Consider the following 17,068-nt stretch of genomic DNA (forward strand, 5'->3'; position numbering starts at 1 on the left):
TCGTCACCAAGCCATTGTTTAAAAAAAAAATCACATGCATAATTATTAAATCCTTGTTGAAGAATAAAATAGGTTTCAGGACGAGGCAGGTGATTGAATTTTGATACCAAGCTCATGATTTAGTTATTGACTTCCTTATTCAATAAAATTAAAAGTTTTCAATCAGAAACAAGTGGCTTCAAAGCCACCAAATGATTCGATTAGTTCAAATAAAATAGTGGAATGCTCAGAGTTGAATTGTATTTTTTTTTTTTCTTTTTCGGATTCCACCGAAACTATTAGTTGATAGTAAGACAATTATTTGAAAGTTTTTTTGTAAAAAATCCTTTATTTCTTACAAAAAATATATATTTAAAATTAATTTTTAACACTTTTGTTAGAGGGGTATGATAAATATTTGTTTTAAACACTTGAGTTATATCGATCAGGACCCACGACCAAAGCAATATTCACCGTAAGTGACACCAATGTTTCACTTGTTCTTCCACAACCAATCAAGACTCGTGCACCTATACTCATTCAAACTCTACTAGATCACAAGCTCTATCAATGTTGGATCACAACCAGTACTCGAGTCGAAGCTGCAATCCTTTACAGTTTTTCTTCATAATTTTCCATGTTTGCAACCTTCTAAGGCCATCAAGATAGTTTGACAAAACAAAAGAAATTTATATGATAAGGTGGTTGAAATGATAACATAGATGATTTCTAAGAGCACACACTACAAAGATTCCTAGAGCATCTCAAGAATTAGAATCAACTAGAAGAACATTGTTCTGAACCAGAAGATAATTCTCAAAAACAAGTTGCAGAGTTCATGCCGACACTAAGAGTTCTCTTGCATGGTACTTATACAACTTAATCTTAAAGCCAAGATGATTGTTAAATAGATATCCAAGGTTACAACTCAATCTTATATGTGAATGCCAAGGAATACACAAAGCAAGTTATTTGGGTGGAGATCCATGAGGCAAAGGTGGCTGTCGTGGAAGCGGATTTCCAGTGTTCCCTCCTAGTGGCATACCCGAAACCCGAATATCCATCATCCCCGGCTGCAAGTAAGATCAATAAACAGAAGTAATATGCATGAAGTTTATTTGCATGGCATACAGTTACAAATGTAGAGCATAGTTAGATGTTAGACCTGGAATCCTGGAATCGGCGCCATCTGCCCACCTTGTTGCAGGTTGAACCCACCTAATGGGAAGTTCTGTAGCCCGCTTGTTGATGCACCGTGAACAGTTTGCATAGCATTGGCAAAACCTCCTACAGGAGGAACATTGTTGGCAGAAACAGATCCTGTATTCATCGGATTAATTCCCATCATATGTCCTTGTGGCAGCTGAGGAGTAAGTCCTTGCATCATCTGAAAGAGAAATGATTTAGTCTAATTCAAGAGTATCATGATAACAGAACCAACAACAATCATTTAAAGGTATTTTCACATGGATCTTAAATCACTTAATTAAAGTTTCAGACAAACTAACAGTTTTGATAACTTTTTCTATGGATGACATGTAAAGAGCACCAGTAACCAGAATGAACAGTTAATAAATGCCAAAGTAATGAACAGTTAATAAATGCCAAGGTAATGACCAAAATGTTTATACGTTCACATCACACCCACAAATGATCATCCTTTGTGCAAATCCAGTTTATATATTTCAGAGTACATTAAGTAAACAGAAATCTAATATCTGGATTATTTTATCCGATGAATGTACCCAGCAAAGATTAAAAGAAATCAGCAAACTCTTCTATACACAAAGTGCAAAACCAGATAAGCTGAGCACAGACATCTGCTAAATTGGAAAACAAAGGTCAGATTAAGATGCATCAATAAGCAAGGAATCTGGTCCGTGACCTTCCAAGTTCCAAGTTACAAGAATGCAGTGGCATATAGAGAATTAGAAGTTTTTTAATACAAATTAAAGTATGAAGAACCAGATTCTACATCATTTGCTATTGCCACGTAGGGAATCCTAAGTCCTAGTCTGCACAGCCAACCAGAGGTTAAGTAGTTCACCTCCGTGTCAAAGATTTTTAATTATCTGAAGATTGATATAGTAAGTCTTAAGCCACCCCATATGCACATAGTAAGCACTAAGTTCTTATACCAGTAGACTTTTTCTAGGAAGGCTTAACTGGGCTACCGTAGTTTGCCACCCTCCAGAAACAAATATTCAGTCATGGTAGCCAATAGTCATGTAACTACACTTAAAAGGCTGATTATCCAAATAAAAAAATATATAAATTTGTTTTTTTTTTTCAATCGCAAATGCTACTGATTAATAGAGTGAAGATCATTACCATATGATTTGGGAAAGGAGGCATAGATGGAACCATAGAGGAAGGCATGGACATGGATCCTGGAATTGAGCCAGATATACTAAGAGGATTAAGTGGAGATGGTCGTGGAGGAGGCAGATGAGGAAGTTGTGGTACATGTGATGGAGGCTGCAATTGAGGCAAGTTTGTAGTTGGCAAAGATGGCATTTGCTGTGAAAATGATTGATGCTGCTGGTGAAGAGGGGGAGTTTGCTGGTACATTTGTTGCTGCCCAGATGCTAAAAGAGATGGATGAGGACCAGGTGGAAGAGGAGGTGCCCCAGGAGGCATGCTACCAGGAAAAGACTGCCTCAGATCTCCTTGATCAGATCCATCAATTGATGGGATAGATAAAGGCATGGCAGCCCCAATACCAGGGATAGTTCCTTCATTTCTTGATAACCCAACAGCAAATGGTCCAGGAGTTGGGGGAGGTTCTGATGCCAGGAAACCACCAACCGCCCGGCCAGATATCATAGAGGTTTGATCACCATAACCTGGAAATAAAGTCCAAATACACATGAAGTGTAAGACAAATAAATTAAATTTTCAAAACAAAATGTTGAGATAAATCTTGACAAAATAACTTGAAGATTGTAATGCCAACCAGAAGTTGGACCGTGGCTGTATTTATCTCGACTAAGATCTCCAGGCCTATTTCTGCACCAAAACTTGGTTGTATGGTCATTGCTCCCACTGCAGTCATTAGAGTTGAAATTAGTGAAAGACTGCCAAAGCCTAGTTAAACTATATAATTCACCCATTCAAATGAGCATAAATGAAACAGCACAAGGAATGAGAGTTTCTGAAGCTGTTTACTAGAAATTAGGAGGTTGATTGAATTTGAGTGGAATAAGTAATGAGACTAATTATGAGTCCGTTGTAATAATAACCAGTCAAGCACCAAACATACAAAAAAAAAAAATCCTTAATTTGTACAATGAAACAACCACTAAATTTGCAAAAGAGCTTTGTAAGCCTCGAGCTTAACCCTTGCATGTCCTATGTAAATGGTAAATACAAAGAAGAGAGGTTATAAATTTGAGTATATAGTATATACTAAGTCCGATACTCTTCTATATTAACCAAGACAGATTTGATTTCACCTATTCAGCTAGTTGTGGGTAATATGTGGATTCAGATTTATGCTAATCAGGATTAATAAAATTGATGTATGCAAAAAATAAGATGAAGGTTTCAACGTGTCAGGTTAGAAAAAATGACGGAAAAGGAAACTATGATTTTTGTAATTTTAGGAGAGAGTAAAATTTGACATCGTCTATGAGAGATGAAGTGTTGTAGGAAAAAATAATAACTAATCTTTCTAAAGTCCTACAATTAAGGATGGATTGGGAATGCTTTCCCAAAGCCCTTTGCAATGTTGAAGTACTTTGGGAGTGAATTATAGTATTTGTTAAATTTATGCCTAAAGTTATTTTTTCCAAAACATTCCATTACCAAAATCACTTCCTCATGTTGGTGGAAATGTGCATTCCAAAACTACTCCAAAACTTAGTACAAGAACTAGATAAAATTAGTAAAATACTATCCCTAAATATCATATTTATTAATATCAAATATTATAGTCCGATATCAGTTACTTAATATTCAAAATAATGTTTAACATTTTAATATTTGGACTCATATTTTATCAACAAAAAAAATAAATTATTACCTATATGTTTGCATAAATTATATTAATTTTAACAAATTATAAAAGATTCTTTTTGAATAATATTTAATAACTTATCTACAATAGTAATCATATTCATTATTAATACGATAAAAAAATTATTGAAATAATATTTTAAATAGTTAAAATAAATGCAATGACCTAAGAATCAATAGCACATAAACCATAAGATAAGACCAACGACCACTGGGATGATAGTTTGGACTTGTATGCGTCACAGTAATAAAATGAAGTCATAGGCATAGCAAACATGATTTAATAAATGCTTGCGGTCACTGATAAAGAGATGCAGTATCAAGCATAATATCTTATTGCCTTGTACCTAGAGAGCACAAAATTAGGAATTATGCATGAAGAAACTAGAATAATAGGAAACTGGAACATCTATGTTATACAGGAAAAAACTACTAGAGTATACATGTAAACACGTTACCAAACTTTTGCTCAAGAACATAAACATTTAAACAAACCTGCAAAGTAGATATCCAATTGGATGCCAAGCAAGATCCCAGACACTGTTATCATGGGCACCAGGAATTTCAACCTGGGGAGTTTCATGCCTGTGTAGCAGAGCAATTGTAGTTGTCAAGATTTAGAGCAAGAAAGGACACTTCAATTATGCATGATTTGAAGCCCTGGTCCAACACTGCTGCAATGACAATCTAGGCTCAAGTGGTCATCTACCAAGATGTACCCACGCAATGCAGACAACAAAAGAGAAGATTCAAGAACCATATATCACCAAACATGAACAGTTGGTATTGAACAAGATAGCATACTAATAGAAAAACAAAAATTTAAAGAATGGCTTGGTATATACCACAGATGTCAAGTTAATAAACAGATATAGACCATCCAATAAATAATTATTTAAAGATCCAATGTGTATACATAACAATATATGCGCAAAAGAATGATTAGGTTAATTAAAATTCAAAAAAAATGATTAAGAGGAACAAATGCAATGACCAGCATGCAAAAGAATATTTCCACTCAATTTCAGTTTTGCAAGGGTGTAATAATATAGAGCAGATAGCTATGGATTGACAATTCAATGTTAGGATGGGCATTATGTGATGATGAAATTTCCCAAAGAAACACAGTTAACAATATGCGCAAGTCTTTTTCATAGAATCCATTATGTCAAACAGTCTGAGTGACCTAAGAATGGAGTGGAAGAACAAATAAAACCAGCACTACATTCCCGATGCCAAAACAGACTACCATAATAATCATTTAGGAAACAGGCTAAAAAATACTTTAATCATTAATTATCCATGAAAATAAAAAAAGAACGAAGAAATAAGTGAAAATGCAGAACAGTCAGAAAAACAAACAAATTTATTAGAGAATGATGGTTTGCTTAATAATGAATTTACCCGACAAGCCAATGGAAAATTGAGCCATCAAAACTCCCACTGGTGAAGTACTCTTCATGAAATGGATGCCAAGCCAAAGCTAGCAAAACAATATTTCCAGAACATACAAAGTTAGCAATCATGTGACTAAAATTATTGAATGATGATGTCAACAATATCTCACGATCAAAATTACATAGGTTAAAGAATGATCTAGCCGTATAGGGACCTATAAAAAAAGGAATGATCTAGCCATCCAAGTGGAACAAGAAAACACTCAATGCCATATTTAAAGTTACAAAAACAAAAAACTCAATGCGTAGTGAATAATTTACTAACCATTCAGAAATAAGCATGATTGTTCTAAATGGAAATAAGAAACCGAATGCCATATTTAAAGTTGCAAAAGAAAGAAACTTGATGAGAAGTGAATCTCTGAATAAATCACTAACTACTCAGAGATTGGGTGATTTACCAAAAAGAGTGTCAAATTGCTAGAGAAAGGAAAATTTAGATGTCCAAGTACTCCAAAAATAGTTAGCAGATCAATTACACCTTGCTGGCAGTAATTCCTGAATTCTGATCGTGACATTGACTCAAAAAGAAAAATATATGCAGTATTAAATGCTGCATCAGTCCATACTTACCAACCATAATTTGCAAAATAAAACCTAATTGTCTATTGTAATAAAAAAGGAAAACACATAGAAAAATAAAATGAAACTGTTGAATGTATAAGATAAGGAAAAGTTCAAAAAACCCTATCAATCACGAACATTATGCTTTAGTACATTCAAGAAAGTAAGAAAATTAGTCTGATTTTATCTTGTCAAAAAATAACAATTTCTTCATAAATCCTAAGAAATTCAATTCTCCATGGACAAATTCAATTTATTAATTCTCATTGACTTCATATCATTGTATTTACTTGATATATTTTTCAGAGATAGTAAGATTATCTCCATTTTTTTACATATTACTATATGCAATATTATATAGATTTAAAGTTTTAAACACATCTTATCAATATATAAGTATTGAACATAATACAAACATTTTATTATTACTATTCTTTATTATTTATCAAAGCTTCCTTCAAATTATTGATACATTAATAAAAAATACAAAAACATATAAATCAGTTACATTTGCTGAAAATATGATTACTTGATCAATAGTTCAAATAATTAATAAATTTGAATTAAAGACATCAGAACTATATAAAAAATCTCAAATTATATTATTACAACACATGATAATAATTTCTATTTATAGGTTCAGAAGAGCCTCATTATTACTCTAAAGAGCCTCATTATTACTCTAATTATATGTCTTTTTTTATTAAAATAATAATTTATAATTATAAACCAAATGTAAAGATTATATTAAAATGTGGTAATTATTATTTTAAACTCTTATTATTAATTTACTAATTCATAGTAATAAATCTAACAACACTAGAATAATAAAAAAATATATAATCATATTTAAGTAGACTATTATCTTTTATTAATCAGCTATTATGAATTGGAAACTTAAGTTACCAATTGATTGAACAACTTAAGATATTAACCAGATTATAATTGAGCTACCCAAGGTTTAAAATCACAACCACACATACAAGAGTTTCAATCCCAGAGGACTGGAAACAAAAAGTTTCGTGCTGTTTCTGTCATGGAGACAAATGGTGTCGGTCAATCCAACAAGGAACAAGAAGGAAGAAATAATGGAAGAACAGGAGTAGGAGGAATCTTACTTGAAGGAGTCATCGTCATTGGGCAAGTTGCAACGAGGGCACAGGGCAGACACTTTCTCACAAGTCAACCTTAGGTGACTACTGAATGTTGTTGACTAGGTTACTTGAAGGAGTCATCGTCATTGGGCGAGTTGCAATGAGGGCATAGGGCAGACACTTTCTCACAAGTCAAGCTTAGGTGACTACTGAATGTTGTTGACTAGGGCAAGGAATGCTCATGTGAGCAAAGAAGAAAGCTCGTCAAGTAGAGAGAAAAGCTCAAGAAGTGTCATGGAACAATAGAAATACTTGCAGCTAACTTGATAATATGAGCTTGCAATGAAGGATCCGCCCCAAACCATGGTTTTTGGTGCTTCTCATGTGTCTATCGATGGGCAAAAAAAAAAAAAACATGATGAACCTTCTTATACTTGCTACCAAAGTACTAGTTTATTAATATAGAAGATACAACTGCTTACCAACACAACCCTGCCCCACCCACACATCATTAGTTAATCTTTATCATGCACATCTTTCTCTATGCCACTACTCAACCATATACATGCATGTCTAAGCTCCTCCCCAGCACAACCCTCGTAAACCAACCACTTCTCGTGTAGGTCTTCTACATTTCGTGATTCCTTCTCCTCACCTTCATTGTTTCTCACCTTAATCACAATTTCTACTGATTTCTCTCAATGTTTGCTGACTCTTACTTCCATTTGCAGATTTTGACATTGTCAATGTCTAACTCTCATAATCACTTAATCTTATGTGAATTTTCCCTAGATTTCAGGTAAAATCAGATCGAATGTGGCAATCCTAATCCAAATTGGCAGATTTGGATGGTTAACGTTCCAAAACTATGGACCAAACAAAGGAGCTACATGACGCTCCCACAAAGATCAGGAAGAGTCAAGGTATGCCTCAATCCCTGGTAATTCAAGACACAAGGAACATGTTACCATTGTATTAAGGCTTGCCCCCTCCGTATTTGATCAAAGAAAAGAAATTCATGAATCATAATTCCAATTGACAGATTGTAGATCAAAATAATATTAGAAATGAGCACTAGCCATAGCATATTATCAAAGTACAAGAAATAAAAAATGTAAAGAGATTCTTAGTGCATTAGTGTTCTGAAAAAAAAATGCAAGTGGAGAAATATCATGGGTTGATCTGACAACATATGGGATTTAGAAATCTTCAAGACCTTATAGCACCTTGAAAACCATCAAAAATCATTAAAATTACATGGTAATGTGGTTTGACCATTTCAGATTGAGATGGGTAGACTTCATCTAACAGCCTTAATACAGTATGAAAGTTAGAAAGAAGGTATTGGAAAGAGAAAAAAAAATTAAGTGTGAAATATAAATGCCAACTTCAAAACCATAAGAAAAAACATTGATCATAAATGCCTATAAAGTAAAAAAAAAATAGTACCAACCAGTCACATCCTTGGAATGCCCACGAAATGACTCAAGCTCTTTCATGGATCTAATATCATAAAGCTGAAATCAACAAACAGCATTCCAAACATTAATATTAAAAAATTAAACTCTAGAAAATGAAATAGCAAGAAATAAATAATCTGTAAAATCAACATCTGGAATAAAAGAAATGAATGCAAGCTTCAAAATATAGAAAGAAGGTAAGGTGAGCTTCAATTAATTTTTCTAAAAGAACTAAATTAGTAGTTAGAACTTTGTCTCGCATTATAAGCAAATAAGAATATGAGATCTTCTGTGCATTGAATTACTATGACAGACGTTAGCTAACTTCCTTAATAATTTGTTGTTACGTTCATCCTAGTCTTCACTCCCTCCTAGCATCTCCTCTCCAGCCCTATCGCTGCCCATTGGACAACCAAGGAACCTCTGGTAAGTCCTTCCTTTGTTTTCATTCTTTCCCTTCTACTTCATTGCTGACCTAAAGTAAAGTGCACACGATGTGTGGGGTAGTGACATCTGACCAGTATCCAGCATGAACAGAGACTCAAAGACTTTGGTCCAAAGGGTCTAAAACCTTTAACGTAATCACAATAATTTTTATGAATGAAATGGTATTTAAAAAAAATATGATTCACTTAAAAACTATTAGCTATGTGGTGTTCTAGCATGGATTCAAAGCCAGATATGTGTTTGACCAAACAAGTATAAAGCCTATATCTCCACCAAAAAATAACATACAAAACACTGCAAAGAAAATTATAGTTTGTCTTCACCCTAAACAAATCAATAAAGTTTGCTGTCTAAATTCTTGCATTGCCAAAAAAAAGATGAGCTATCTGTCATAAATCAAAAGAATATTGTATATCCTCAATATTGACGAACCATTTTTGAGTTAAAATATGCCATATTTTACCCAGTTTATAGCTAGACAAAATACATAATATTAAATGTGGACTGTAACATAAAAAAACCAACTCTTCTTGTGCAGATAAAAGAAAAGGAAAATAGGCAATTGACACAAGTTGAAACATTTTCTCTAAAAATATAGTCAACTAGAGGAAACTCTGCCTACCTTAATGATCTGATCCTTCGAAGCAGTCAGCACCCAGTTACCATTTTGGTTCCATTTAACACAAAGCACAGTATTCTTATGACCATGGCTGCAGATTGAATCATGACTTAAACCTAAACAACCTACATAGTTGTAAAGACAACAAAATGGAACTACACATACAACGAACAGAGCTCTTTCCCTGTTTTAGCATCCCATAATTTTATAAGATTGTCTTTTCCCCCTGGCACAACAAGCCAAAAAAAAAATACATTAACATAGAATTTTCAGAAAAATAGCAAAACCAATCAAAACATCAAAATATAGAAAACAAACAAACCTGACACAAGTAATGATTTGGTTGGGTGCCAGTCAACACTCTTGACATCCCAACCATGGCCTGCCTGAGTTCAAAGCATGGAGAAAGAAACCCAAGGTTATTTTGAAGAGAGTAGTGACTATAACTTGTGCGTACCATTTTATTTGAATATCAACAAATTAACAGGTTGAGAACATACAAGTTATACTAGAGAAAAACTTCAAAATATTGGCATGTTCAGTATACCACATAATACCATAGGACCCTTACCTACTTAATGATTTGGTAATTATGTAAACCAATAAAAGCAACAGTCATTATGAGCCCACCTATTTATGCATGGTCTCACTTTCTCTTGCCATAGAATAGCCCCACATATGGCAATTTATTTAGATAAACCAAGGGTCCTGCAGATATCCTCATTCAGCTGAAGATTTATGAGGGCTCCTGCCTCTCCTAACAGAAGTTCTGCTGTTCTCCTAATCCCAACCAATGCATTTACAAGTTAATTATTTTACAGCAACAACATTGTGACTGGTCAGATAAGAGTTCTAAAGGCCATAATTAGCACAAACCTGCATCATATTTCCATCTCAAACAGGTTGCTTCCCGGTCACTAATGGATCGGAGAAAAGGGCAGGGATTTGAGTGTAGTAGAAGTGCACAACAAACAACAATTTCTCACCTTAACGAAAAGAAGGCTTACATGGGAGAGCTTGGCTAGAATATTAGAGGTAGGTGTCGCAAGTCAAGCTTTGAGCAGTGACATTGTCAAACTTTTAGGCTGTAAACCAGCAAAGAGATTTTCCTAGTTTTTGACTGAATCCTTCCTCAGATGTTTTGAGGCTCAAGGTTATAGTAAAACAAGTTATGTACAGAAAATAGTGAAAGTCTGCAATAATTTCAGTCCAATGAAAAGACATAAATGCAACACATATAGCAACAAGCTTTGTATAAGTTCAGAATTTTCATTCACTTGGACACAATGTAGAGAAATAAAAATCAGTTCACCAATCATTGCTTTACTTCTTCCCATGTAAACAAAAAGTGGAAGCGCGATGAAAAGAAAGAAGTGAGGATTATGGAGAAGTGGAAGTGCGACGAAAATGATGGATTATAGAGGACCAAACAAACACAACAGAAACAAGGTACTCTAGAATAGTAGAAGGTCTAAAATGGAAACATGCTGAGCATCTATATTGAAGCTCATCCTGTTACAGTTGTCTGCATTTACCAACCTTGAGCTATTAAATGCTTAACAAGAAGTGAAGTAAGCTGGTAACAAGTTAGAAACATTACCAGTTAATGATCTCTCTTCCTGGCATCTTGCAAAGTCCCAAACCTTAACAGTTGTATCATCAGAGCAAGAACAGAATTTCAAATCTGTTCGACAAAAACTGTTGAACACATATCAACTCAAGCAAGATAAATACCATCTGAGTCAACATGAATTTATGTACATTCAAAAACATAACATACCTCAAGTCTCGCACTGATTCTTTATGCGCCGTTTTGTTGACCTTCACATTATTCATGTTACTCTGCCAGTACCTAAGTTTTTTTCCAGAGGTAAACATACAAAATAAAGAGTATAAAAAAAGTAAATAACTATAATAAATTTGTAAGGTAGCAATGTCATACTTGATTGCACCACCATCATCTCCAGTAACCATCCAATTGTCATTGTGACTCCAAATCATTGACCTGATTGCATTGTCATGAGCCTAGAGAATAAAAATATACATCAGAAACAAATCTATTATGAATTTCAAAACTAAACACACAAATGACACCTGAAGAATCATTTCAAAATTGAAGGATTGACCATTCCATAAAGTAAATTCACCGCTCTGTGATCCAGTAATAAGACGTCGGCCTGTAGGAGCCCACTTCAAGATAGAAGATAAAGGCATTAAAATCAACCAGTGATATGTGTCAAGAAAAAAATACTGAAACATAAACAAGGAACAAGTGTTAATTCCCAAATTTTAATCAAGGATTAACTAGTAGTAATTAAGCATAACGAGATTAACTAGGGCTAAATCGATGGTTTTGTGGCTGAACCAGGGTCTCTAGGGGTTGATTTTGGAGTAATAGTACTCAATTGTGGTTCAATTTGAGGTTCTCTACCTTGCTAAGGTTGTCTAGAGATATTTTAACTCACTAATCCATTGGTGACAGCTCTTTTTGTGACAGATTGGGTCACTCAATGACAAGCAGACTTTGATTACAAATCGTCATCATCACTAGCTGCAAGTTGGTTATTTAGTGCAAATGTGATCTTATTGTCGATCCTGAGTGGGTGGGTGGGTGCAGTGGTGAGGGTGGGAGACCGAAAAGTATTGAATCAGGAAATCTTCATTGGAGGTGGGCATTATATTATGCAGAATTTTCTTGCTGGATTAAGTTCTGTTTAGGATGTAAACAGAATTCTTATGTTATCTACATGGTGTAATTGAAGAAGGGACATGGTGTAATTGAAGAAGGGACATTGTGGAACATCTTTTAAACAAAAATAGAGAACAGAACAGAGATTTTAGCAATAGTAATAAGCAAAAAAATACGATATGAGAAAGAAAAAGCAAGGAAAAAGTTTCAACATCAAAACCAAGTCTTCATTTTTGTATTTCTGGACGAGCTCTGAAGAAATAGAAATTCTTGCAACTTACTAGGACTTTATTAATGGAACACCTATTTTTGTTTGTTGAGGCATGGACAAACTTGGCAGCATAACTTATGGATGGGTTGTCTGCATATGCAACTGTTGGTAGCATCTGCACAAAAAAAAACAACTTCAGTAAAACAAATATTTGCTGGATTTTTCAGAAAGACTTGAGAAGTCACAGTATTCCATTCGCCGATATTTCCTACTACTGTTTAATTAATCATTTTGGTCAGCCAATATGTATGCATAGGTACATTGAATTCCATCATGCAGTTAGACAAACATGCACTCAATGGATGAGAGATTAAGTAGGCACCTAATATGCAAATTGTATATTGCTTTAATTACCAATTGCTCCTGAAAAGCCAATTGAGTTTGAACCACCTATTACCTGTTGAACTCACAACCAAAAACTAATCACCTCCTGAAGCGAAAAAACATGAAGATTCCAATGAACTAACTCTTCATATTACCTATTCCCTCACCTCATTGACAAGAGAAGGCCACATTCCTGACTACTAATCTTCCTGTTTCCGTGCCATCAGTAGCAAATTAAAAATGCTAGGAATCTAATGAGATACTCGTCAAATAATGCTCTTCCTAAAGAAGATTAATGTTTCATACACAATTAATGTTTGAAGTTTATTGGGTAGAGACAATACAACTATTTGTTAGTTAAGTTTTGGGTCTTAATTGCAACTTGTTATCACTTATGATAGATGTAGGCTCCTTTTTATGAATGGCTTATATTGATTAAGTTATTGACAAGTAACAGCAATATGAATTATTTTTACAAAAATAATACTATGATCTCTTTAGTAAGACCTGCATACACGAACTATGTTGTGCTCCAATTGCATATTGCATGGACACATTTGAAAGTTGATAATTCATAAGTTTCAACAAGTTCTAGTCGTGTTTTTAAAACATTTGCATTGTGCCAGCAATTGTATCATTACGAGTGTAAAAAATGTGATGAGACATCTAAAAACTATAACCTATTAAAGTTGGATATTTTTCATTAAAGGAAGTTCCTAATTCCACAACAAATGCATCTATTTCACTACTAAGTTGTAAGCTAAAGCAATCAGGGAAGCACTTGGTTTATTATATAACCAGGTAAAGCATCACAATCGAGAACAAATCCTTATCCTAGAGAAAACAATTTCTATATTTGACATATCCATTCCTTTAGCAGAAAATGTTTTCTGGAGTTTTCAATGTTTCTCTTTGTGGAAAATCATAGTCAAGAATTTTTTCCAGTCAACAGCAAATTTGACCATTTGGAGGGTAACAACTTCTACCTAAATCGAGCAGAAAATCTTTTCCCACACCATTGGCAACTCCCAAACACAAACAATAACCCTCCACATTCACCATCATCTACCAAGAAACAAGCTGAAGTCACCCATTGAGACCGAGCTGAAGGCACCCGCCAAGATCATCGCTCATCGCCTGGCTGAAGAAGCTGTTGGTCGCACCAAATTTGTCGTCGTGCCACCCTCATTCCCATTGTTGCCAACTGAGAACATCCAAGACCAAGCCACCATCGTTCACTGAAATCGTCACCTGCTCACCAAGACCACCTCCTATCATCTGCCTCCTACAGTTGCTGTAGCAAAAGGAATTGCTGGCCACAGCAGATCTGGGTGAAGCTCAAGAAGAAAGTTGTCAATCGTGATCTGGGCAAACTGCTGCCAGATCTGAGACCAACTTAGGAAAGAAGAAAGGAATGGAAACATTTTTCTTGTACCAAGCCAAATAAGGGAAAATAATTAACTATCTTGTAAAAATATTCCTTGGAAAATGTTTTACACAGACACAATATTTTACAGAAAGCAGGCCAACCCATAGTGGCAAAAAATAATAGATTTAAGCAACAAAGAGAAGTCAACGAAAAAACATGTCCAAGATAGTTCTAAATGGATGCTTTGTTCTTAACCAAATTGCAGAACATAGTATTCAAAAATATTGGAGAATCAAATTACTAACATCCAAGACAGCAGCTGGAGTAGGTTGCAAAATGGTTCTGTCTTTGACATCCTGCTGCCACATGCGAACCTGCAAGCATTGACATAAAAGCATTAGAAAGAATCTCTAAACAACAGATTTCTATTTTTTTTTAAACTAAACATATGATGTAGAATAGCAAAAAAAAAAAAAGTTAGACAATCAAATCCATGAAAACCCCTACCTCTTCCACCATGCATCCTAACATCTAAATAAGGAAGATGAAAAGTAGGACTCAGATAACAAGAACTACTTGACAAAGCTAAGAGATCAGATAGGTCATATCATCTTCTAGTTGTTCGAGAAAAGGAAAAGAATACATAAATTCACATACTCAAGAAATGGAATGTCCTAGATAAACAGAAAAATAGGCAATAAATACAACATGGTCAGAACAAACAATTGCCAAAATCACACACTTGAGAAATGGAATGCCCTAGACAGACAGAGAAATAGGCAATAAATACAACAAGATAAGAGCAAAATTTTACCAAGTATAGAGACATAATTTCATGACCGTTTAAACAACTCTGCTAGCATTCTCATAGCATTTCAACACAATTGCAGACACTTGGAGTTTAACAGTATTCCATGTACTCCTACTCAATTCTACAATGTCCATTAGAGTTCCTAATATAAAGAATGTGATAAATAACAAAATGGAATTAAAGAAAAGAAAAATCCATATTATAATTTTCTTAATTTCCATGCATGAAATTAAGTGATTGTTTGTTAGTTTAATTTTATTTACGAATTTAAATTTTCCATGAAATTAACATAGGACTAAAGTGAAGAATGGAGAATTTGGATTTAAAGTGAGTAAGTACACGGAATAGCCACAAGCTCCAAACCTGGATGGCATAATTTACCCTATTCGTAACTACTATATCAAAGAAACACAAACTAATTTGTGTTACACAAAAGCCAATAGCTGAGGGGAAAAAAAGAATCTACCAATTAGTCTTATTTGAGAAAAAAAATACCACATACAACTTAATGAATGCAAAAGTTTCACCTACCAATAGCATGATCAAATAGCAAAACATGAAAAAGATGCATTAACAGATTTGCTTGAAACCAGAAATCAATTTGGCTTTCTCTAGTAATGAATTCGTTAACTCTCTCAAATTTGGTACAAGACCAACAACTAGGATATGTTGCAACCAAAAATTGCCAGCGACAAAGCAGGATACAAAGCTACTTATCAACAATAAATATAAAAAATAACCTGCATATATCGGACAACAGTGCTAGTATAGTCCACAGCTCGCCTTTGTACAACTTTTCGCATTCTTCTAGCTGCAAAACTGTCTCCATATGCTGCAAAATAAACAAAGATTTAGACCTAGTCCACGTAATTGTCACTCTATGAGACCAAGTGGATCAAGATTCGAAAACAACCAACTTGAAGATTAATATACTCCGACACAAATGGCCTAAATCCGTAGTCCATGTCACTCTAAAAGACCAAGTTGATCAAGATTCAAAAACACCAACTTGAAGACTAATGCTCCAAGCTATGAACGTCAAGAATAATCAGAACAAAGTAAAGATCATTAAAAAATCATGTTATCAGTAAATATATATGCCAAAAAACCCCACTTTGGGACTATAAGAAATCAGATATGTAGTAGCAATAATCATTCGAATGAGTTCCATGAAAGCATTGGAGTACAGAAATTAAAGTTTGAACAAGCTACTCCAAGATTGTGTTTAGATTCCACAATAAAAAAATATTTTTCCATTTCTATACATGGTAGGCTCATGATTCCATTCGCCAAACAAAACAGAACAGAAGAACCATCTGGGAAATGCATGGACCTAACTATTTAGTATTTACACCTTCCCTTCTAATTTTTCCTTTTGAGTGTAACTATGTCATGGCAATCCTTATCGTGGTGGTGCCGTGACGGAGGAACAGCAGGGAGTAGTACCTTCTCGCATTTCCTCCCTAAACCTCCACATCCTCCCAGGATTAACAGCTAGTCATGGACAACAAGACATCTCAGGGGACAAAAGAAAGCTATTTATGTATTTGGATACTGGCATCGAGGATAGCCTAACAAAACACTAAACATTAGCGGTCTCCATCGACACCTCCCAGCCCCTCTGCCCAAGAGGTGACATAAAAAATGAAGAGACGTCAAGGATTAAACGCTCCGAACTAGAATTCGACTACCTTCGTAAGGCGGCGGCGGCCGAGGGAATTCCGGCGCCAGATTGGTGGAAGAAGCTGACGGCTGCCGAGAGGGTGGAGGCGGCACCGGGGGAACTCCGGATTCTGCGGTGGGTCGCCGTACATCATCTCTGACCGGCCACTTGGAAACCGTAAACCCTAATCGCAAACGGAGGGGAAAGAAAATGACCGGGGTCACGGATTCCACCCGGGGGTTTGACTTTGTGGACCCTCGGTCACTTGCGGAATTGTAGACATCAAACCGTGCGGTCCAAAGTG

At 34.9% G+C, this 17,068-nt stretch overlaps 1 protein-coding gene across 1 annotated transcript; it reads right to left on the reverse strand.

Annotated features, from left to right (window-relative positions):
* Window positions 1-661: 661 nt before the first annotated feature.
* LOC141829046 (flowering time control protein FY) lies at window positions 662-16,918 on the reverse strand. Its single transcript, XM_074716464.1, is given in 19 exon segments — window positions 662-1,052; window positions 1,145-1,366; window positions 2,311-2,825; window positions 2,936-3,024; window positions 4,492-4,581; window positions 5,401-5,479; window positions 8,565-8,628; window positions 9,641-9,728; window positions 9,803-9,863; window positions 9,960-10,019; window positions 11,238-11,335; window positions 11,418-11,489; window positions 11,580-11,662; window positions 11,732-11,827; window positions 12,608-12,712; window positions 14,596-14,664; window positions 15,842-15,933; window positions 16,793-16,876; window positions 16,879-16,918. Coding segments are annotated over 19 exon segments (2,112 nt in total). The 3' UTR covers window positions 662-947.
* Window positions 16,919-17,068: the final 150 nt, after the last annotated feature.

This window comes from Curcuma longa, chromosome 5 (assembly GCF_044706935.1).
Source record: "Curcuma longa cultivar G26 ecotype Majalengka, Jawa Barat chromosome 5, ITB_CL_G26_1.1, whole genome shotgun sequence".
Taxonomy (NCBI): Eukaryota; Viridiplantae; Streptophyta; class Magnoliopsida; order Zingiberales; family Zingiberaceae; genus Curcuma; species Curcuma longa.